The sequence below is a fragment of the Hyla sarda genome, chromosome 2, assembly GCF_029499605.1.
Source record: "Hyla sarda isolate aHylSar1 chromosome 2, aHylSar1.hap1, whole genome shotgun sequence".
Classification (NCBI taxonomy): Eukaryota; Metazoa; Chordata; class Amphibia; order Anura; family Hylidae; genus Hyla; species Hyla sarda.
The window spans coordinates 23087806-23112413 of record NC_079190.1 but is presented as its reverse complement, the minus strand read 5'-3'; the positions used below and the strand labels follow the sequence as shown (position 1 = coordinate 23112413).

General features: G+C 46.5%; 1 protein-coding gene across 2 annotated transcripts in view; it reads left to right on the top strand.

Annotated features, from left to right (window-relative positions):
• ME3 (malic enzyme 3) overlaps nt 1-24608 on the top strand; it is a 212023-nt gene that overhangs the window by 62195 nt on the left and 125220 nt on the right. For both annotated transcript variants that reach the window (XM_056561390.1, XM_056561391.1), the window contains exons 3-4: nt 21478-21611; nt 24112-24261. In XM_056561390.1, the coding sequence (XP_056417365.1) occupies nt 21478-21611; nt 24112-24261 (284 nt within the window). The remainder of the gene's footprint in view (nt 1-21477; nt 21612-24111; nt 24262-24608) is intronic.

Below are 24608 nucleotides of genomic sequence, written 5' to 3'. Positions count from 1 at the left end.
GCTGGCAGGCTTCAGGCCTAAGCTTGTATTGAAGGATATAACAGATCCTCTCAGTCTGGTAATCTGGAATCAAGAGATATGCTGCTTGCTTAGCAGCTCAGGAGCAAGAGAGAGCAGGAACCCGAGAGAGCAGGAACCCGAGAGAGCAGGAACCCGAGAGAGCAGGAACCCAAGAGAGCAAGGAATGGCTGGCAGCTCCCTTATATGGGCAGGGGCTGACCTTGAGCTCATTGGTCCATACCATCTGTCATTCACTTTACAAGGAATTATGGTCTAGACATGTGACCTATGAAGGTCCTTCAACATACTCTAATAGAATTAACACTAGTCACATGACCTAAGGTCCTGCAACACTATATATATACAATTGAATATACATATAAACATCACAAAATTGAAGAAGGAAGAGGTGACTAGGGGCTATCCCACCAGGAGGACCCTACTAGAACGAAGTAACTCTGACTTTGGGGACCACCATACAAGGTACGGTATACCATACGGTACCGGGACACCACAGTGGCTTCTACCATGTGGAAATAACCTATACAATAGGTGGTGGTCACAGCTCCACATCCCTCCTCCCCCTCCTTGCACAAGTCACATACCATGCCCCCTACATCGTCTACCACTTCTGAATAGGCTTTGTTATGCATTTAGAAATAATACTTTACATTATACCTAATTCAGCACCTCTTAGTAGCATGAAGTTCCCCTTTCCCTGCCTTCAGGACACTTGGGAAAGTTTAGAGACCTCCTCTGCTATAGGCTCATAAAAATATGACTGCTTCCTGCCAAAAAAGAATGTTACACCTGTCCACAGGGTGTGTAGAATATTGCGGCTAAACTCCATAACTTTGGTCGAGTTGAGCTTTTTTCCAACCAAAACAGTGCCACACCTGTCCACAGGTTATGTGTGGTATTACAGGTCACCCCATTAATTTCAGAGGAGCAAAACCAGACCCATCCCATGGCAGCTTTCTTACAAAAACCGCATCAAATTGAAGTGTCTACTCCTGTATAAATCGGAACAAAAACAAACCCACGCAACAGGTGTCTAGATTCAGCTCATTGGTCTCGACCTGTACAATGAATCTGAGCAGTAATGCATGAAAATGCTGATCTGGGCCTGGCAACCCCTTCAAGGCCTTTGACAGGAAAGACGGAGACTTGCATAAACATCAATTGGACCAGTAAAAAATACCATTTCCTGAGTCGGTCTCCAGGATTGGCTGGGGTCATGATCCAGTCTATTAGGCGGTTTCCCTCTTCTCCAGTGTTTTGATGTTTTTTTGGGACATGTAAGACCGTGAGGGCTTTGTTCCACTCTGGCAATCCTCGGAATATTGCTGATAAAAGTTACTAAGTCTTTCTGTACTCAGTATGTTTTTCCGTTCGTGATTCATGCAGGAGAAATTCGACTGTCTCCAGCAGCTGTCTGAGCCATAAGGGAAGGAAAACAAGAACACCTGTCCATGACTCTCAACCACATCCGGTATTAAATGCAGAACCGGTTACTAGGTGAAGGATACATGGACTTTACCCTAAAGCATCACTGTCAATTAAAAAAAAAACTTTAAAAAAAAAAATCCAAACTTTTGACATGTCACAACTTTTACGACGAGCCCCATTGTGTCACAGTGAGCGGTGAGTTGGGGAGTGAAGCGCACAGCTGGGTTCTTCTCCCAGTGTTACCTGGTAATCAGTGAGTGTCTCGGCACCATCTTTGCTGTATACTGCTGCCACTGATAAATAATTGAATGATACCTTTTAGTAAATGCCCGTGCCTTGGTATCTTTTATTCTTAATGCAAATTCAGTTTGTTGGTGCACTGGTGGCAGTAACCCCGTCTGACCACCAAGCTGCCCCTTGGCCGTGACATGTGGCCACAGCCAATGCAAGATATTGCGCATGCGCTGTCTTAGTGAGACACATTTTTATTGATGTTTTTTCTAAAATCCGGAAATATTATAGCTTTCAGTCTGTCCACTAGGCCTAAAACTAAGCTACGACTTCCTTTTTCTTTCTGTGAAGATCAGGGGGAGGCTGCTGTAAAGTTATCTAAACAGCGTTATAGTGAAAGGTGACACCTGGGGATATATAAGACAGGGTCTTCACCATAGCTGAAGCTCAGGCTACCCCCCCCCCCCCCCCCCCACTGTGAAATGACCTTTCAAAATGTAACCCAGCACGTACAGACACTTTTTTTTCCCATTCATGTGAATATAAAAAACATTGTCTATTGTTGCCTATTTGGAGCTGTAAAGCATATCTCTAATTGCAGTAAAAAAGAAAAAGCAACATTTTCACATTGGGCCCAACACAGATGCAGCAGGCATGCCCGAAGAGATCTGCAGCCCACAGGACAGCCTTTGGTGCTGGGACACCACATATACACACACACACATCTACTTACCTATAACACTCCCGCGGTGCCTCCAGTGTCCTGCTCTGGTCCCTGTTGCAATCCTCTTCCGGTTTCTGGTGGTCGACATGGAATGATGCTGCTTAGCTAATCCCCGACCACAGCGATGTTCCACCTCAGCTGGTCATAGGCTAAAGGGCTGTGTGATGTGTTAGGCCCGGGTACCAGGAAGAAGTCCGGGTCCAGGCCCAAGACTTCACACTGCCGGTCAGCGGGACATCATCGCTGCAGCTGGGTTCAGTGTCGACCCTCATAAAAAGGATTGCATTCGGGACCAGAGGACGACTTTAGAGGCACCACTGGAGCCCTGGAGGTGAGTAGAGCGCAGTACCCCTTTAAGCCTAACAATTTTCTAGGGAATTCCATTGGTCAGGAAGCAGGACACTTTGTAACTACTAAGAATTCTTGAGTCTTCCCTCTTCGAGGCCGGAGGACATTCTTGAGCAGCACTAAAAATGATCTAGGTGATTGTGTTGATCTTGAGAGGTTTATTGTAGCTCAGTGTGGGGTGATATGGAGCAGAGAGCGGGGCGTGAGGACAGGAGGATCTCTTGGTAAGCCGCATTGTGATGGAGCCAGTAAACTCCTGTACAAATTCCAATCACTCAACACGTTCATCTCCAAGGATATTCGCCCGATAAGACAAATTTCGATTTTGCTCTTGACAAGGCGTTTATTGTGTAACACAAACAGAGGGTTCTGGAGGGATGCCAACCTACTGACAGCAGAAATCCCCACTCGGCTACTTTCTAGCATTGAGTTAAACCCAAAAACAACAAGATGCCAGGGATTTCTCTGACTTCATGACATTTGAATTGAACCTACATATCAATGATATAATAGTTATAAATAAGTATAGTAGATATGTACAGAGTATGCCATACGTGTCAGACAGATGGGAATTCCATCTCTGGGTCTCACATCTATTTGGGGCAATAGGGACTGTTATGCAAACTAGGGCAGAGAGACAAAGGGTGGAACTACACGGGAAGGCTGCTGTCCTATATGAGCACTGATTAAGTAGATCGGCACTGGTAAGGGAAAAGGAAAATCCAGCTCCCCCGAAAAATATAGAATAACTGTATAAAAAACACAAAAAATGTATTTCATGCTTTAAAAATCAATGAGATGGTGAGAATTAAAAGCATAGATGAAACGCCGACGCGTTTCGAACCATATGGTTCTTAGTCATGGCACATGTGCCATGACTAAGAACCATATGGTTCGAAACGCGTCGGCGTTTCATCTATGCTTTTAATTCTCACCATCTCATTGATTTTTAAAGGATGAAATACATTTTTTTGTGTTTTTATACCGTTATTCTATATTTTTCAGGGGAGCTGGATTTTCCTTTTCCTTCTTGGATTCTATTGCAACTGGCTCCACGGCTTGACCTGCATCCGTGCTCCTCCACCAACTACCCTTCCGGTGGCTACTTCTATAGGGCGGTGAGCTGGTCTATTTTTTTCCTTTATGTATTTTTTATTTGGATAGACCCTGCAGCCATGCGACAACCGTTAGACTTCGGTGGGACATAGGTACTGAGACACTGCAATTGATTGATGGATCTCTTCCTGTTTGGGTAGAAGGAGAGATCTATCAGTCAAGGCTGGTGGGGTGAAGCTGCCGGGGACCTGCCCGATGACTCTTTCTTCACGTAGCATAAAAATGATCACAGGTTTCCTTTTTTTAAAGGGGTTTTCCATCACGGACGGCCAGTCTCTAAGATGACTATAATTGTGTTGTTGGTGAGAATCCACTGGAATGCCTACTTTGGTACCAAGAGTGGTGAATGTAAATACACAGTATAGAGACTGAGCCTGACTGTTGAGACCCAATTAGCTCCGAGCAGGCTATAACTACCCCTCCCCCTTACTACAATAATTAATTAAATAATAACTGACACAACAACAATTCAACTTTTCCGTGGGTGGGGATCGGCCAAAGCTTTATTTATAAAATTACTTATATAAATAACAATTTAACTGTAACAAAGACACCGATTGGCTTCTTACCAACCCGAGAGGTGCTGCCACACTGTCCTGTGTGGAGGTCTACCCCGGGTTGACCCCGCTTTCACCGTCTTCTTACCGCCAAGCTGTGACTTACAATAAACAGAGATACAAAAAGGGAGGGAGGGAGGGCAAAACTCCGGGTCCTGGGCAGATTGAGGGGGGAAGGGAGGCACCACAGCTATAAATACCCAGGGGAGGGCCCCTGAAAGCCCGGGAAACTATTAGACCCCTGATTGGTGCACTCCTTCCCCCCCCACCCATGGGACATACCACTATAGTTAGCAACAAGTTTTTACAGGCGGGGGAGGGGGCTAAAAAACATTGCCTGTATATTTCTTAACCCCTTAACTGCTCACCAGTCAGGGGGCAAGCTAGTTATGCACAGCTTGCCCCTCCATTACCTAGTGCTGTAACCCCTTCAGTCTAGGGATTTTTAGAGGTCCCAGACAAACCATATTCTGCCAAATATCTCTTCAAATGTCCTACCCAGCATGCACTGCATGTCTCCATAACGATGCCAGAGCACGTATCTCGACAACCCCATGAACACCTTCCTGTGTAAACTAACTGTACAACCACGCAACTCTCACTGGCTCTTATTTTGGAACGTCAAGCCCCTTTTGGGTTAAGAGTTTCCATTAAGGTTTCCACTAGAGATGAGCGAACTTACAGTAAATTCGATTCGTCACGAACTTCTCGGCTCGGCAGTTGATGACTTTTCCTGCGTAAATTAGTTCAGCCTTCAGGTGCTCCGGTGGGCTGGAAAAGGTGGATACATTCCTAGGAAAGAGTCTCCTAGGACTGTATCCACCTTTTCCAGCCCATCGGAGCACCGGAAAGCTGAACTAATTTATGCAGGAAAAGTCATCAACTGCCGAGCCGAGAAGTTCGTGACGAATCGAATTTACTGTAAATTCACTCATCTCTAGTTTCCACCTTTCTTGCAAAAAAAAAAAATACCGGCCATGCTAATTTGCATCATTAATTATATATGCGTGACATCACAGGATACACATATGCAGGAAAATGTTGTCGTATTCTGACCACTATAACCTTTTTATTTCTCCTTCTACGGTTCTGTATGAGGCTAATTTTTTGGCGCTACGATCTGAAGTTTTTAACAGGACCATTTTTGTTTTGATGTGACTTTTTGATCGCTTTTTTTTTTAATTAAATTTGGGAGTTGCAGATAGTTACTAACTACAACTCCCAGCATGACCTGATACAGCCTGTGGCTCAGCAGCTGCCCCAAATGAAAACTACAACTCCCAGCATGTCAGACTATATAGTAGTATATAGTAGAGGTCAGTGTTTGCCAGCCAGGGGTGCCTCCAGCTGTTGCAAAACTACAACTCCCAGCATGTTGGACTATATAGTAGTATACAGTATAGGTCAGTGTTTGCCAACCAGGGTGTCTCCAGCTGTTGCAAAACTACAACTCCCAGCATGTCAGACTATATAGTAGTATAGTGTATAGGTCAGTGTTTCCCAACCAGGGGTGCCTCCAGCTGTTGCAAAACTACAACTCCCAGCATGTCAGACTATATAGTAGTATAGTGTATAGGTCAGTGTTTCCCAACCAGGGGTGCCTCCAGCTGTTGCAAAACTACAACTCCCAGCAAGCCCGGACAGCCGTTGGCTGTCCGGGCATGCTGGGAGTTGTAGTTTTGCAACAGCTGGAGGCACCCCTGGTTGGGAAACACTGATATAGTATATGGTGCAACATTCCGGGAGTTGGAGGATTGGTTAGATAAATCGAACCTGGATCCTTGCAGGTGCCTTTTGGTCCGGAGGTGAAGGATAGGTTTGTTGGGGGGCCTCTCTCCTGTTGGAGAAGGGCTTAGCGATAGACCGCATCCTTTGTGCACGTTTTTTAGTGACACACATTTGCACTTTTTCTTGCACTTTGGGTGATAGAGAGCACTTGCCTCGGCTCTAAAAAAAAAAAAAAAAATATATATATATATATATATATATATATATAAAATATAGGTCAGTGTTTCCCGACTGGTGCGCCTCCAGCTGTTGCAAAACTACAACTCCCAGCATGCCCGGACAGACTTTGGGTGTCTCTGGTTGGCAAACACTGGTAAGGTATACGATGCAACATTCTGGGAGGTGGAGGATTGGTTGGATAAATACCGGCCATTGCATTGCTGGTATTTTTAATATAAAAATCCCGGCAGGGTGGCCAAAATACCGGCTGTGCCAGAAAAATACCGGCCAGGTAGCAATCCTAGTTTCCATTAAAGTTGGTGCCGTCCACTTTCTACCCAATGTCTAAACCCCTTCAAGGAGGAGTCAATGTAGGTAAATGTGGACATTGTTGATGTTAACAACTACTCAGACTTGGTCTTCCCGTTGGAGCCTGATATGAAGCATTGGTTTGGTTTCTACGTATTAAAGGGGTACTCCACTGGAAAACATATTTTATTGAAATCAACTGGTGCCAGAAAGTTAAACAGATTTGTAAATTACTTCTATTAAAAATGTGTTGCCCACGGGGTGTTGCAGTGAGTGGTGGGGTCGGATGGTATTAACCCCTGGGGCAAGATGTTATTCCCTAGTGTTCGTGACGCCAGGATATGGTTGTATGGTGTAGGGCACCGCCGACAACCAACCCAAAATGGCATATGGTAAATGAGAGTCCAAAGCAGAGATTTGATGCAACTTAAATTTTTACTTGATGAAGGCAGAAAACAGTCTTTACAACTTCCACAGAGGTGACCGGGACACAGGGAACCTCTCAGGCTTGCTTGGACTTGTAGTTATTATAATGCTGATGCAGCCACTGTACTACTGTTATCACTTTGTAGGGACAGTAGAGACTTGGCTTGTACTCACAGATTTGATGTGGCTGCAGGTTATAGGCTTTGGCCTAGATATGCTGGACTTGACTTGTACACGACTTGTGCTCCTTTAATGTCCAGGAGATATTGTGGAGACTACAGCCCCTTATATATGAGGGGCTGGACTAAAGCCCATTGGTAACTGGTTGCCTGGTTACCTGTGTCCATGGAACTCTGGGTATATCATGTGATCACACATCACATGACATATCACATGACCTTAGGAAGGTCCTATATAGGGTAAATATCCTAACAACCTTTATATACACTTTACATTCATTGTACAATACTTACATTACAGGTACATACTTATTATGCTATAGAATACCATATGATTTAGGGGGGAACCTGCATGAGAGCCCAATGGACCTGAGGGACTCTACCTGAGGGGACTTAAGGACTGTACAGAACCGTGTACTGTACCGGGACACCACAAAAAATCTTAAAGGGGTATTCCAGGCAATAACTTTTTTATATATATCAACTGGCTCCGGAAAGTTAAACAGATTTGTAAATTACTTCTATTAAAAAATCTTAATCCTTCCAATAGTTATTAGCTTCTGAAGTTTTCTGTCTAACTGCTCAATGATTGTCACATCCCGGGAGCTGTGCATGATGGGAGAATATCCCCATAGGAGCTGGACAGCTCCCGGGACGTGAGTCATCAGAAAGCAGTTAGACAGAAAACAGCAACTAAACTTCAGAAGCTAATAACTATTGGAAGGATTAAGATTTTTTTTTTAGAAGTAACTTACAAATCTGTTTAACTTTCTGACACCATTTGTTTATTTATTTATTTTTTCCAGTGGAGTACCCCTTTAACATCCTGAACAGCTTGTACAGCAGTGTTTTCCAACCAGGGTACCTCCAGCTGTTGTTAAACTGGGGGCACCCTGGTAAGGAAACGCTGCTGTACGAGTCCTTGATCAGCACTGACCTCTGATGGTCACATGTGGTATATACACAACAGGACAGGGGGTTCTCGAGGTTTATGTCACTGGCCTAATGTTTCCTCAGGAAAACTGCTCGCCATTAGCAGTGTAGGAAATGCGCGATATCCTGTGTTTTAGAAGGTGTCGCCGCTGTGTTTAATGTAAAATAAAACACTTCAGATGTGCGGAAAGAAAACCCATAATGATGGTTATTGTGATTCAATGAAGCCCAGTGTGAGATTTCAGATGTAAAGTTTACTAGATCTTATTATTAATTCTTTCTAGTCTTATAAATAAAGAACAACTAAAGGCGGTGGTAGAAGAAATGAGAAAATCACAGTAATTCTCTACTCTATTAAAGACTATATCCACCTATATGAGTGTTATACTGTGGTCCAGGCTTTGTCCATACATTACAATATATACTTTATAATGGGATTTGTGACTAATTGCCAGATCCATCACATTGTACTGATCCGGAGTTATATCCTGTATTATATTCTAAAGCTGCACTCACTATTCTGCTGGTGGGGTCACTGTGTACATTACATTACTTATCCTGTACTGATCCTGAGTTATATCCTGTATTATACTCCAGAGCTGTACTCACTATTCTGCTGGTGAGGTCACTGTGTACATACATTACATTACTTATCCTGTACTGATCCTGAGTTATATCCTGTATTATACCCCAGAGCTGTACTCACTATTCTGCTGGTGAGGTCACTGTGTACATACATTACATTACTTATCCTGTACTGATCCTGAGTTATATCCTGTAGATCTTTTATTAAAATTTCAAACATAACAATAAAAAAATTACAAAACATAAACATATCATATCCGACAGAACATATCAATATAACGATCATAAAACCAACACCATAGCATAAAATACAACACCGGTCCACCCCACACTCATTCCTGCACACAAACAAATATATACAATATTTACAAAAGACAGATTCCTATAATACCCATAATACCCATACCATACTAATAAACTATATACACTAATATACACTAATACTAAATGTGATTTTCCTGGCCCAGTTGCAATACCAAAAACCCAATACCAGTAATATACCAAAAGAATAACAACAACAACAATAATAATATATACAAAATAATAAAAACCAACACAAACAAAATAACACCACTTTTTTTTATTTTTCTATTTTTTTTTATTTATTTTTTTTTGGCCCTGAGCTGGTCCCGCATCCCATGCCCCCAGTACATGTTACCAGACGTCCATGAACCAGTCCAGGATTTTCTGTATATATAAAAGTCCCATACAAACCCCCTCCCCCCTTTTTAACCCACCACCCAACCTAAACTAAACCCAATCCCCAGGTGGCATCACACAATATATACAATATATACATTACATAAAATATACACAGACTAACAATATATAAGTATACAAATAGACTACAACAATAAATACAATAACAAATACATATAACACTATAAGCCAAACAACAAACCCCTAAAGCTCAAGTTCAGCGCCTGCAAGCCCTATATTACCATAAACCAACTGCTCAAAACAAAAAGACTAATGTGCCAGCATCAGCCCACCACCAGGGGGAGACAACAGGCTAAGGCACTTTAAAGGCAGAGCCCCTCCATAGACGAGAGGCCCTGCCAGCACCCAGCCTCTCGTACTCCAGAGAACGCACCTTCACCAGGTCACCGAGAATGTTCCTAACCACCACATCCACAGGGAGGATTTTACGCTGCGTCGACACTAAACACCGTGCGTTCCACGTGTAGTACCTAACCACTGAGCTGACTAGGAATAAAGTGCACCGGTCCCAGCCTCCAAGGTTTCTGAATGCCCCATAGGCCCATTCCGCATAGGAGAGACTGGCCAGCCGAGGCCAACCAATGGAAGCGCCCACCCTGGTGTAAACCTCTGTGTTAAAGGGACAATGAAGCAGAAAATGCTCCATGCTTTCCAGCATGCCTCCACACTCTTCGTGGGGACATCCCCGGTCATCAGAGCTCCTGCACTTCAGATTGTCCCTCACACACAGTTTCCCATGGAAGCAGCGCCAAGTCAAGTCCCAAAACTTCAAGGGGATCCTGATAGAATTCAAAAGCTCTAAACCCACCTCCAGATCCCGACTTGGGCAGTCCTTGAGCGCCAATGGCCTCTGGAAATGAGAAGACAGGACTCTCTTGTCAAGGAATTTCCTCGACAGAGTCCTAATCTCCCCCATCCCCAGACCCCACCGACGAATAACCTTCAGAACCGGGGTAGCGTAAGCCGGGAGATGCCCGTGTGGTGTGCGAAGATCCTTCACTTGCCCTCCTGTCTCCCATTCCTGGAAGAAAGGCCAAAACCATCCCCTACAGGAGGATACCCACGGAGGAGCCCTCTCTGACCAGAGGTTTGCTATATTGGTCTTAAGAAAGGTATTCACTAGGAATACCACAGGGTTGACCATACACAACCCCCCTAGTCTCCTTGTACGGTAAGTAACCTCCCTCTTCACTAGGTTCAGTCTGTTCCCCCATAACATTTGGAAGAACACACTGTAGACCCGGGTCCAAAGAGGTTCTGGCAACATGCATACACTGCCCAGGTATATCAGTAAAGGGAGCAGGAATGTTTTGATCAGGTTAACCCTTTCCCGGAGGGTCAAAGACCAACCCTTCCACTGATCCACCTTCTGAGCGGCGATCTTAAGCCTGCTGTCCCAGTTTTGTTTGGGGTAATCCCCTTGGCCAAATTCGATGCCGAGAACTTTTGCAGATTCCTGGGGCTCTGGAAGGGCGTCCGGGAGATCAAAATTAGGATCTCCCCCTCCCAGCCAGAGACTCTCGCACTTATCCCGGTTGATCTTGGACCCGGATGCCTCCGAGTAGCGGTCCACCTCTGACATCACCCATTGGCCTTCCTCTTGTGAGGAGACAAACACGGTGACATCATCAGCATACGCTACCGCCCTCAGAGCCAAATCCGGCACCGCCAGGTCCATTCTCACCCCCGCCAACGGTCCACAATCAATCCTCCTAAGGAAAGGATCAATTGCAAACACGTACAGCAACGGGCTCAAAGGACAACCCTGACGGACACCAGACCCAACCTCAAAAGAGCGGCCAATCCAACCATTCACAAGCGGGAAACTCTCTGCCCCTGCGTACAAGGTCTTAAGCCAATCAACAAACCCCCCCGGCAGGCCATATCTCAGAAGAACAGACCAGAGGTACTCATGGTTAACCCGATCAAACGCTTTTGCCTGATCCAAGGACAGCAAGTACCCCTTCCAGTGGCCAGCCCTACCCTGCTCCACAGCCTCTCGGACACTGAGCACAGCACTAAATGTACTGCGGCCCGGAACAGAGCAATGCTGAGCCCCCGAAAGGAGCCGGGGTGCAAACTCCACCAGCCGGTTAAACAGCACTTTTGCCAGAATCTTTCGGTCCACATTGAGAAGCGCTATGGGACGCCAATTCTCAATGTGGAACGGGTCTTTACCCTTTGACAGGATGATCAGCGCTGACCTCCTCATTGACTTTGGCAGAGTGCCCGAGGATAGACACTCATTAAATACCTCGGTCAACAGGGGAACCAAAGTGTCCTTAAAGGTCTTATAGAACTCAGATGTTAAGCCATCTGGACCGGGTGACTTCTTGAGGGCAAGCCCATCAATAGCCATCCTGACTTCCTCTTCCCGGATCATCTCTGTCAAAACGTCAAGAGAGGGGTCTACTCCTAGTTCAGGGATGGTTTCAGCCAAGAAAGCTGACACCTTATCCCGATCTAGATCCTTCCTTCCCAAGAGGTGCGAGTAAAAGGATCTGACGACCTCCAAGATCCCTGATCTGGACCTTTTCAAGGATCCCGTACTATCAATCAGTCCTGAGACTACCTTACTATTCACTGACATCTTGCAGTTTCTGTAAGGGTCGGGCGAGCGGTACTTCCCGTAATCCCTCTCAAAAACCAAAGATGCGTGCCTATCGTACTGACACCTCATCAGCAAGGATTTCACTCTGGAGATATCATCACGACTACCTCCAGTCGAGACAAGGTGCTCAAGTTTCTTCCTCAGGCCCTGGTACAAACGGTACCTGTTTAGGCTTCTGAGGCCTGAGAGCTGGCGGAAGAATCTCGCAACCCTTTTTTTGAAGATCTCCCACCACTCTGACTTACTGCTACAAAGGCCCAGCAATGGTACCTGGCTCTGAAGAAAATCCTCAAAGGACTGTCTTATCTCCGCTTCTTCCAAGAGAGACGAATTCAGCTTCCAATAGCCTCTGCCCATCCGGGGGGTCTCTGTAACATTCAGAGAAAACAAAATTAAACAGTGATCGGAGAACTCCACCTCAACAACAGACACTGCTGAAGAGACGGCCTCCTCCTTTAAATAAAACCTATCTATCCTAGACCTACAACTACCCCTATGATAGGTGAATCCCGCGTGGCCTGGGGTGTGCCGGATGTGGACATCCACCAGGCGAGCCTCACTCGCTATGCTATTTAGGGCGACGCTATCATAAGTCAGCTTGTCTCTGGCACCTCCCCTGTCTTGGGACCTCGTGACAGCATTAAAGTCCCCTCCAAAGACCACCTGCCGACTTGTAAAAAGATAGGGCTTGATCCTCATAAAGAGACACTTCCGGTCCCACTTAGACTGTGGGCCGTAGATGTTAATAAGGCGAAGTTCTTGTCCCTTCATGAGGACATCTAAGATCAGGCACCTCCCCATTTCTAACTCGATAACCCGTCGGCATTCTACCGCTGCGGTAAAAAGGACCGCCACTCCGCTATACGGCTCGGCCCCAAGAGACCAGTAGGAGGGCCCATTCCTCCACTCTCTTTTAGCCTTGTAGATAGATGACATATCTGTTAGCCTGGTCTCTTGCAAAAATAAAATATCAGCATTAATATGGGCAAAAAAATCATAGGCCGCAAATCGAGCCGTATCTGACTTTATGCTGGCAACATTAATGGATGCCAGAGTCAACGGAGAGGGTGCCGCCATCAAGGGTGATTGAGTTAGACAGCTTTCTTTTTCCCACCATCCTTCCCATCCACCCCACCACCCTCCTCATCAGATGATGGTTTACCCCTTTTTAGTGAGATGGATGTGTCCATTTTCCCTTTATTTACATTTTCCTCGTCCCCTGACTCTGAGCCAGTCCCCCCCCCTGAAGACATAGGTTCCCCAGGGAGAGAGGACTCAGGGTCCCCTGTGGGCCCCACCGCAACATCCGGAACCTCACCCCCAGCCTCCTCCTCTGAAGAGGAAATGTCGCGGAGGGCTCGGAACCGGTTGGAGAGACCAATCAGAGGGGGGTCAGTTGTACCTTCCTTTGGCATCTGGCGGGTGGGAGAAGATTTTAAATCTCCCTTTTTCTTATTCCTCCGAGTACCCCGCTTTGTTTCTGCCCATCTCCCTCTGTCCTCATCCGCGCTCTCACCATGGGAGGACAGTGAGGAGACAGTATCCTCCTCTTTGTGGATCCTTCCAGTCTCCTCATCCAGTTCACTATCCCCCAGGGCCTCAGCAGTAACACTGGTCGCAGGGACAGGATCAGAAGCCACCTCAGCTGGCTGATGCTCCAGTGACTCCCGAATCTCCCTATCCCTTTGACGCTTCTTGAGACGCCTCAGTTGGGCAGGCGTCTTCTGCTTACTTTTCTTCCCTGGCCCCTGCACCCCTTCATCCCCGCCAGCCATCCCCCCAGCAGAGTTCACCTCATGGCTTACCCCCACTGGGGCAACAACCGCGTTGACAAAGGAACGAGGGCAGCGACTGAATGGGTGACCTAAGTCACCACACAGGTGACACCTAATCTCTGCACAAGATGCAGCGAGATGGCCTATTTCCCCACACAGAGTGCACTTCTGCACAGTGCAATTGGCACTAAAATGTGTGGGGTCACCACATCTGTGACAGAGCTTCGGCTGACCCTGGTAGAAGATCTGGATACGATCCCTTCCGAGGAAGGTCGCAGATGGTATATGGGTAACGGTGTTTCCTGAAAGCTTAAGCTTGACCATAAACGTCCAGGCCCCTGACCAGATGCCATATTCATCCCTGTTCTTTTTTGGGACCTCCACCACCTCTCCATACCGACCTAGCCACGTCATGATGTCAATACAAGAAAGTGATTCGTTACGGGTTAAAACGGTCACTTTCTTGACATTGTTTTGGCGAGACACCGCCTGAATGGCAAAGTCTCGCCAGCCGGGCTCATTCTTTACCAGCTCATAATTTGACCAGAAGAGCTCAAGCCCCTCTGGCCGAACAAAGCTGATATCGAACTCAGGGGTACCATAAGGATGTATTAAGGCGTAGATGTCAGCTGCCTTAAAGCCCAACTTCAGCAGAAGCTCAACAACTTTAGATCTTGGAGGACATGTATCACTGCCTCTCCACCTCAGCCGGACCACATTCCTTCGGAGACCACCTGGCCCGGCTGTTGGGAGGGACCACACAGTATCCCCCCCTCTTTCCTCTCGGAAGGCTGAAAGACCATGTCTTTCTATCCAAAAGGATAGATCAACCTCTCTACCCTCTACATTGATTGATCTCTCCCCTCTCCTTAAGGCCCCCAGGAGACGCTGCTGCAAATTGCCCCCCCCAGAGCCAGAAGACGAGGAAGGTGCCCCCCTCCCCCCAGCGGTGACATTTGCGTAGCTGCGTACCGGTGCTGCCACCGCTGAGGGTGCAACTGGACCAGGCCCTACATCCCCACCACTAATCTGTGCCCCTTCACCACCCTCCTCCACATAATCCATACTCACACCATTATTGCCTGTTTTAGCTGATGTGCCCCCCATACCTCCACCCGTGCTACAGCCCATGCTACAATTCACTCCAACATTAACCTCCTCATTCATACTGGCTGGACCGGTGCGTTCTGGTGCAGATAGTGTACCATCAGCATCACTGGGTACCAGAGCTGGAGCCACCACCACAGGACAGGTCACCGGTCCTTTATACAAGGACCGGGAAGCCTGCCTAGCCTGTTTATTAGTGGCCCCAGCCCTGTTTTTACTGGTACCCTCCGCCTCATCAGTACTGGAGTTTTCTGCTCCTGGGCGCCGCTGTTCTGGATAAGCGGCGCCAATACAAAATAAAGGTTTTAGTCCAGTCTTTCTGGGAGGCGAAGACATCTTGGCCCCAGCAGCTCTTTCACGATGACACCGCTGCTCCAAAGGAACAGCAGTGCCAACGCTCAGAGCCACCGGAGCTCCCGCAGCTGACTCTGGCACAAAGCCGCCCCCCCCTCCCGTTAGGGAGCAGCCCAATGTGCCAGAGCCATCCATGCCCATCGCTGGGCAAATATCACTGTCCGACCTCACAGCCGATACATTGTCTGCTCCACCACTGTTACTACAAACAGCGATGGAGCTCACCGCCACACTAGACTCCATACTCTCCCCACTCTCCTGCACTGAGTCCACAGCAGAACTCAGGCTGGGCTGAGAAATGGGGTTCACACAGTGAGCTGACCCTGCGGCCAGTCCGGGGGGCTCAGGGAGGGGGGTATATACAAATGTTACCTGCTCCTGGAGCTTGGTCTTCTTTAGCTTCTTTTTCCTTCCCCCAGGTGCCTCCTCTGGTAACTCATCCCCAAACGTGAAGTCCTGGAGGCGACCTGGGGACTCTAGGAGCTGGATCTGGGCCATCAGCGCCCCTCCCTGGTGACTGGTGCTGCTCTCATCCCCCGATCCGCCAGAGCCACGGCCAGATGACATCGCCACTTGCCCTGCAGGGAGCCCACTGTATGGGGTCAGATGTTGCAGACCCCCGGGTGGATTTGGCTCAACATTATCGGCCTCCGCAGCGTCTCCTTCCTCCTCCACCCGTGGCTGAAGCCCCCTCAGCCGTCTCTGCTTCTCTCTCTCCATTGTATGAAAGCGGTCTTCATTTAAAAGTTTTTCCCTAAATGGCCCGCTGTTCTCTAAAATAAAAGTTCTCTTCTTCTCCAGTATCCTTATTTCATTTTTCAGCTGTTTAATCCGGGCTGACAGCTCAGCTTTCTGTCGTTTCGCCGCAGTTTCCATCAGGGCTTTTGCTTCCCGTACCTCCTCCTGGAGCCTATACAAGCTGCCCCTTGCTTCCTCATATCCACGGATGTGTTCTGCCACACGAGAGTTATGGGGGACTCCAGACTCCCGGGCCCTAGGCATCCCCCAATCCTCCTCCACACATCCGTGGGCATTTAGCTTTGCACCAGGAGGAGTATCACAGACCACATTGTCAAGCCTTGTTGTCACAGTACCTGTGCTTCCGGAACTTCTTGCACTTGTAGTCCCACAACTTGCAGGGCCAGCCTTGCGGCTGCTCTTTGTCTCTACGGGTTCAGGGGTGGCTGGAGATGCATCGCTGCACCTCCTGGCAGAGCGCCTCAACCCGGAGACCTCTGATGCACTTCCTGACGCTGGTCCCTCCACACCTGGTCGCTGGCTCCCCCTGCCCCCCGCGGACCTGATTCGGGGGGCAGGTGTTGGGGTTCTCCTCTCCTCACTCATGCCTGAACACACGCTCTCCCTCTGGGGAAGGAAGAACGCTGTCCGGCACAGATGACACGGCAGAGCTCAGAGCGCACACACACCAAACAATCCAGCAAACGACTTCCTCCACACTCAGCAGACTCACAGGAAGATGCTCCCTGTAGTGGCCAGACTCCAGAGCTGTACTCACTATTCTGCTGGTGAGGTCACTGTGTACATACATTACATTACTTATCCTGTACTGATCCGGAGTTATATCCTGTATTATACTCCAGAGCTGCACTCACTATTCTGCTGGTGGGGTCACTGTGTACATACATTACATTACTTATCCTGTACTGATCCTGAGTTATATCCTGTATTATACCCCAGAGCTGCACTCACTATTCTGCTGGTGAGGTCACTGTGTACATACATTACATTACTTATCCTGTAATGATCCTGAGTTATATCCTGTATTATACTCCAGAGCTGTACTCACTATTCTGCTGGTGAGGTCACTGTGTACATACATTACATTACTTATCCTGTACTGAACCTGAGTTATATCCTGTATTATACCCCAGAGCTGTACTCACTATTCTGCTGGTGGGGTCACTGTGTACATACATTACATTACTTATCCTGTACTGATCCTGAGTTATATCCTGTATTATACTCCAGAGCTGTACTCACTATTCTGCTGGTGAGGTCACTGTGTACATACATTACATTACTTATCCTGTACTGAACCTGAGTTATATCCTGTATTATACCCCAGAGCTGTACTCACTATTCTGCTGGTGAGGTCACTGTGCACATACATTACATTACTTATCCTGTACTGATCCTGAGTTATATCCTGTATTATACTCCAGAGCTGTACTCACTATTCTGCTAGTGAGGTCACTGTGTACATACATTACATTACTTATCCTGTACTGATCCTGAGTTATATCCTGTATTATACTCCAGAGCTGTACTCACTATTCTGCTGGTGAGATCACTGTGTACATACATTACATTACTTATCCTGTACTGATCCTGAGTTATATCCTGTATTATACTCCAGAGCTGTACTCACTATTCTGAATATGTTTAGGCCAATGCTTGGTATCTGATAATATTGCAGGTAGGTGACAGACACCCACTTTCTTTCTTGGACCCAGTGGTCACCATTCATATGGTAGGAGGACATGATGGGGTTTTAGATCCAGAGTTAGAAAGAAGTACACAGCAAGGTATCCCCAATCTTATTTCGTGGTTCTGCAGGGCTGATGGATGAAGCAGAAAGCTTTCCTGTCAACCAGTTGGGGGACATTTTTACAGTGAATATAGAATAATTTGTCTGGATAAAACATACTTGTCATTTACAGCCATTTTCTCCGTATATCACCCTGTGCTGCTAAATGCATTGACCAAGGTATTAACCCCTAATGGATGTTGTATTATAAGCTCTTTGAAAGGACGCGGTATTAACAGAAGAAACTGTAATTTCTTAAAAGCCCCATACAGAATAGCAGAAATGGGGCTCTGCCTTTTTAAGTGGGCTAATAATCCGCATGGCCTCAATTTTAACACCAGTAAAAACAACATGGCATTTATAGTGAGTAAATGGTGTGGACCGGTGATGATAAACTTACAATGTTATTTATTAAATGTGGCCATGAAGACTATTTTCTTTTTAGCTGGTGTTTAGGGGATTGTCCGGGATTAAAGGAGTACTCCCACCCTAGAGATATTATCCCCTATCCAAAGGATAGGGGATAAGATGTCTGATCGCAGGGGTCCTGCCGCTGGGGACCCCCGCAGTATTGCATGCGGCACCCACCTGTTTCTTGTCCGGAAGCGCTGGAGGGTCTGGGTTGCGACCACGGGAACCGAAGTCCGTGACGCCAAGACTCCGCCCCCGTGTCGTCAGGACTTCGCCCCCGTGTGACGTCACGCCCCGTCCCCTCAATGCAAGTCTATGGGAGGGGGCGTGACGGCCGTCACGCCCCCTCCCATAGACTTGCATTGAGGGGACGGGGAGTGACGTCACACGGGGGCGGAGTCCTGACGTCACGGACTTCCGTTCCCGTGGTCGCGACCCAGACCCTCCAGCGCTTCGGGACAAGAAACAGGTGGGTGCCGCATGCAATATTGCGAGGGTCCCCAGCGTTGGGACCCCCGCGATCAGACATCTTATACCCTATCTTTTTGGATAGGGGATAAGATGTCTCGGGTGGGAGTACCCCTTTAAATAGTAAAAAGAATTATTCATAATAGTTATTATTGTTGTTATTATTATTTATTAATAATAATAATTAAAGGGGTACTCCGATGAAAACCTTTTTTCTTTCTTTTAAATCAACTGGTGGCAGAAAGTTAAACATATTTGTAAATTACTTCTATTAAAAAATCTTAATCCTTCCAGTACTTATTAGCTGCTGAATGCTACAGAGGAAATTCCTTTCTTTTTGGAACACTGATGACATCACGAGCACAGTGCTCTCTGCTGACATCTCTGTCCATTTTAGCAACCGTGCATAGCAGATGTGTGCTAAGGGCAGCATGGTGGCTCAGTGGTTAGCACTCCTGCCTTGCAGTGCTGGGGACTTGGGTTCAAATCCCACTAAGGACAACAATAAATAAAGCGTTATTATTATTATAATAACATCAGCAGAGAGCACTGTGCTCGTGATGTCATCAGAGAGCATTCCAAAAAAAAAATTTCCTCTGTAGTATTCAGCAGCTAATAAGTACAGGAAGGATTAAGATTTTTTAATAGAAGCAATTTACAAATATGTTTAACTTTCTGCCACCAGTTGATTTAAAAGAAAAAAGGTTTTCACCGGAGTACCCCTTTAAAAAAAAAAGCAGTTTGACTATGGCTCAGGCCATGTCTTGTTTTACAGTCAATTTTTTGTATATAGGACTAGGATGCTATACCAAACACAGTCCTGTTCCTGGGACAATCCCTAAATGTCACTATACCTTTATTTTTTATACCTTTATGGGTTCACATGGCAAAATGTCAGTGCGGAATTCCGCATGAATTGCTTTCAATGGGATTCTGCTGCTCTAGTCACACGGCAGAGTTTCTGCGGCAGCAACATTTGCCGCAGAAATCCTTATTTTTGTGGATTCCACAAGGACATACAATGTGAATTCAACTAGAGAGAAAAAAAAACAGACCTGGTTGCACATATACAACATGCACAATGATCTAAGGCTTCTCAGCGACATTTATTAAACTAATAGGTTGTTAGTGTACTTTATGATCATGAAGTGCAAGCCCAGTAGCCACGTCACGGCCACCTTTAAGTAGTGGGTCCCTAACATCCCTAGCGCATAAAATGGCGCTTTACTGAGCGGCGACCACCTCCGCCGCAACACCAGTGTCCACAGGGGGAATGACCCACTGACAGAGCAGCCTCAATGCTACTCAAACCAGTCCCTGGGCCACGCCACCTCACAGACATGGCGCCGGGGCAGCAATGGACGCCACACAGCACCGCACCAGTGTGAACAGCTCCCACATACCATGTGCTCCCAGCCAGAGACTGGTAGGCAGTCAGAAAGGAATAGGGCCCTAATGCAGCTTCCTGCTAATTTATATAGGCCTGGGCTGAGGGGGAGGGGCAGAGTGTAGACCAAGTGAAAACAAAAAAGAGGGGGATAGGAAACATAATGTGAATTCAACTAGAGAAAACCACAAGGAAATACATATACGTCTATGAGACGGAGTATTTCACAGCGGTCCTAGCGCCGGCATCTTCTGTCAGTGCTCTATCTGTGGAATGTCCGCACTGAATTGGCCGTTTGGACATTTCTCCGTGTGAACATAGCCTTAGAGGATCTTAACACTAGGAGGTCCTCAGCTTTTGGCCATCAGGTAAGTGTCCCCTGTCTGCCGCTCTGACTCTGCTTGCACACAGAATGGGGGTTGGCACACACCTCATCTCTATAGAAGAGCCAGAGGTGCAAAAGTATAGCGCTCGTGTATCTCTGGCTCTCCCATAGAGATGAATAGAGTTTACATACATCCCTCCATTCTGTGTGCGAGGAGAGCTGGAGATCCCAGTGGTCGGACCCCCATCAATCAGACACCTTTGGACAGGGGATACATTTTCCTATGTGGGGCATCTCCTTTAGAGGACTAGAAGAAATCCTGCCCTCCTTACCCAGATATTACCTAGAGTAACCAATTACCCGAAACAACCAATCACAGTTCAGCTTTAATTTTACTAGAACTTGTTAAGATTTGAAAGCCTAGCTGTTTGGGCAAAACCTGGACAGTTTGGGTGTCAGATGGATTAAAGGGGTATTCCAGGAAAAAACTTTTTTTTTTTTTTTATATCAACTTGCACCGGAAAGTTAAACAGATTTGTAAATTACTTCAATTAAAAAATCCTTTCAATAATTATCAGCTGCTGAAGTCGAGTTGTTGTTTTCTTTATGGCAACAGTGCTCTCTGCTGACATCTTTCATTGTCTCGGGAACTGCACAGAGTAGAAGAGGTTTGCTATGGGGATTTGCTTCTAAACTGGGCAGTTCCCTATGCACGTGTCATCAGAGAGCACTTAGACAGAAAAGAACAACTCAACTTCAGAAGCTCATAAGTACTGAAAGGATTAAGATTTTTTAATAGAAGTAATTTACAAATCTGTTTGACTTTCTGGAGCCAGTTGATATATAGAATTTTTTTTTTTTTCTGGATAACCCCTTTAATAAATCCTGGCTAATATTGTGGTTATTGAGGTCCCTCTCTGATCTTCCATAGTCATCAATGAGTATTTTTTTTCTGTATGTTTTCTAGGGAATGGCTTTTACTCTTGAAGAAAGATTGCAGCTCGGTATTCACGGCCTTCTCCCGCCATGTTTTTTGAGTCAAGATGTTCAGGCGCTCAGAGTTTTGAAGAGTTATGAGACCAAGTCCAGCGATCTAGACAAGTATGTTGTATATTTCCATTCCTTATATCCCTATTAGTAGGGTCGGTCGTTACCTTATATGTTAGCACTGATTTGTCCTATTGGGCCGGGGATGGCAGCCATGTTTTTCTGAACCATAAGTATGTCTGAGAAGCACAAAGAAAGGCATTGCAGGTTCATTCCTGGTCTAGACCAATAGTCATCCTGTGGCTTTCCAGCAATGGTTAAACTACAACTCCATGCTGACACATATAGTTTAAAGGGGTATTCCAGGATTTTTTATTTTATTTTGCTATGCAGCAGGGGCTGTAAAGTGAGTGTAGTTCATAATATAGTGTCTGTAGCTGTGTTTGATGGTTGGTCTCACAATTCTTTCGCTATCTTTGCCCCATTGTTTATTTTGATGATCATACGAAATGAGTGTTGTCTCAGGTTGCAGTGGGGCCCGAGACAGTACATCACTAGTCATGTGTTCAAAGGGATTGTGTCTATGCTGCTTGGGGAGGGAGATCATTCTCTAGAGGACTTCCGGGAATTGTCCCAGCGGTGCTTCAATGGGTGGAGTGGATGATGTGTGGGAGGGAGAAAATGGACCTCACACTTACAAACAAGGAATCCTAGGACTTGTAGTTGGAGGGAGGGAACTCCAACAGGAAATAGCCATTTTACAAAAAGTAGTCAGCAGCATTATGGTGGACTCACAACACAGCCATTTAGCCCCAAGACAAGCACAGATCCTTCCTAAGCATGTCCATTACTGTCTGGCAGGTACATACTAAAATCACCTTATGGTGGAGAACCCCTTTAACTACAACTAAAAAGCTAAACATTGCAGACCACTGCTTTAGATAAAGGCAAAACAAACCCTTCAGCTGCCACTTTGCCCCACAAATCCACCCATCGCCAGATATCTTCTCTGAATTTATGGTGTTGTGGTATGGGGTGTGATGCAGGGCAGATGGATTTACCCTAGGGGCAGATGGCATTAACCCCTTGTATTCGTGACGCCAGGGCGTGGTTTATCCTCAATACCACCCGAAGGTATACCACTGGATCCTGGGCGAGACATGGGGGCAATAATGACTCTGACTCCAAGTTACGGACAATGGTAGCTTTACTGAGTGACAGATGGTAAAGTCTATACAGTGTAGCCAGGCCCACAGAGGTGACCAGTGACCTCAGAGACCTTAAAGGGGTTACCCAGGAAAAAACTTTTATTTTTATATATCAACTGGCTCCAGAAAGTTACAGATTTGTAAATTACTTGTATTAAAAAATCCTAATCCTTTCAGTACTTATGAGCTGCGGAAGTTGAGTTGTTCTTTTCTATCTAAGTACTCTCTGATGACACCTGTCTCGGGAACTGTCCAGAGTAGAAGCAAATCCCCATAGCAAACCTCTTCTACTCTGTGCAGTTCCCGAGTCAAGCAGAGATGTCAGCAGAGAGCACTGTTGCCAAACAGAAAAGAATAACTCAACTTCAGCAGCTGATAATTATTGGAGGGATTAAGATTTTTTAATAGAAGTAATTTACAAATCTGTTTAACTTTCTGGAGCCAGTTGATATAAAAAAAAAAGTTTTTTCCTGGAATACCACTTGCTGGGACTTGCAGTGGTTTTGGACAATTTAGTGCAGGCCACGTTGACTTGACTTGACTGGAGACAGACTAAGCTGTGACTTTAGCTGATTTTGTATCTTGTGGCTGCAGACTTGACTTAAGGGCTCCTATGACCCCAGACTCTTAGGCTCGACTGCACCTCAGCAAAGACTCAGGAACTAAGAGCAAGAAGAGACTCCTCCCAGGGCTTTTATGGGGGAGACTCTGGTGGGGTCCCATTGGTCACCCTTAAAGGAGTACTCTGGTGCAGAGTATTCCTACTCCGTCCTGCCTGGGCTGCAAAAAAAATGAAAATGAACCATCTCTCACCTTCCTGGTTCCTGCGGAGCGCCACTACAGCTGATCGGTCCTCCGGTCCATCCTCTTCATACTTCCGTGTGTAACGAAGCGTCACATGGCGCTCAGCCTATCGCCGGCCGAGGCAGAACATCACGGCGGCCGGCGATAGGCTGAGCGCCATGTGACTCTTCGTTACACACGGAAGTATGAAGAGGATGGACCGGAGGACCGATCAGCTGTAGTGGCGCTCCGCGGGAACCCAGGAAGGGGAGATGGTTTATTTTCATTTTTTTTTTTTTTGCAGCCCGGGCAGGATGGAGCAGGAATACTCTGCACCAGAGTACTCCTTTAAGTCACATGGTCACTGATACCTCCTGGGTAACAATCACATGACAACTGATAATCACATGTTAACCTTCCTTTCTTAAAAATACAACATTCTTATATACATAACATGAGGGATAATATACAATTACAGTAGAACAGACGCAGGGAGGGGGGGCCCAGGGGACACAGCAGGGAGGCTGTCTGACAGGACAGCGAGGGTATGGGATAACAACTCCCGTACTGGGCCACCACAGTGTTATTCTTCTGACTTTCCTTTGTTTTTGTTTTTCCCCCAGATATATAATCCTTATGACCTTACAAGACAGGAATGAGAAGCTCTTCTATCGCGTGCTGACTTCAGACATCGAGCGCTTCATGCCCATAGTATACACCCCCACCGTGGGCCTGGCATGTCAGCAGTATGGCCTGGCTTTCCGAAGACCACGGTGAGTCATGGTTTTCTTGATTCCTATCCAACCCATACATACAGTACAGACAGTACAGCCAGTGTTCCAGCAGTCAGAGGCTGCGGACACCTGCAAGAATATGCAGGTGAGAGAATATTTACCCGGCATAGTTTACATTCCATGCAGGAGGCTGGTGAATGAACGCCCATTATAGTTCTGACAGCGAGTGCAGGCACGGAGCCAAGATGGTGAGCTATGGATGAAGAGCGAAAAACATCTATATATGTCCTTATTAAAAGATGTGTATATACCTCAAATGCACTATGGTTCATTAAAGGGGTACTCCACTGGCCAGCGGTCAGAACATTTAGTTCCGAACACTGTGT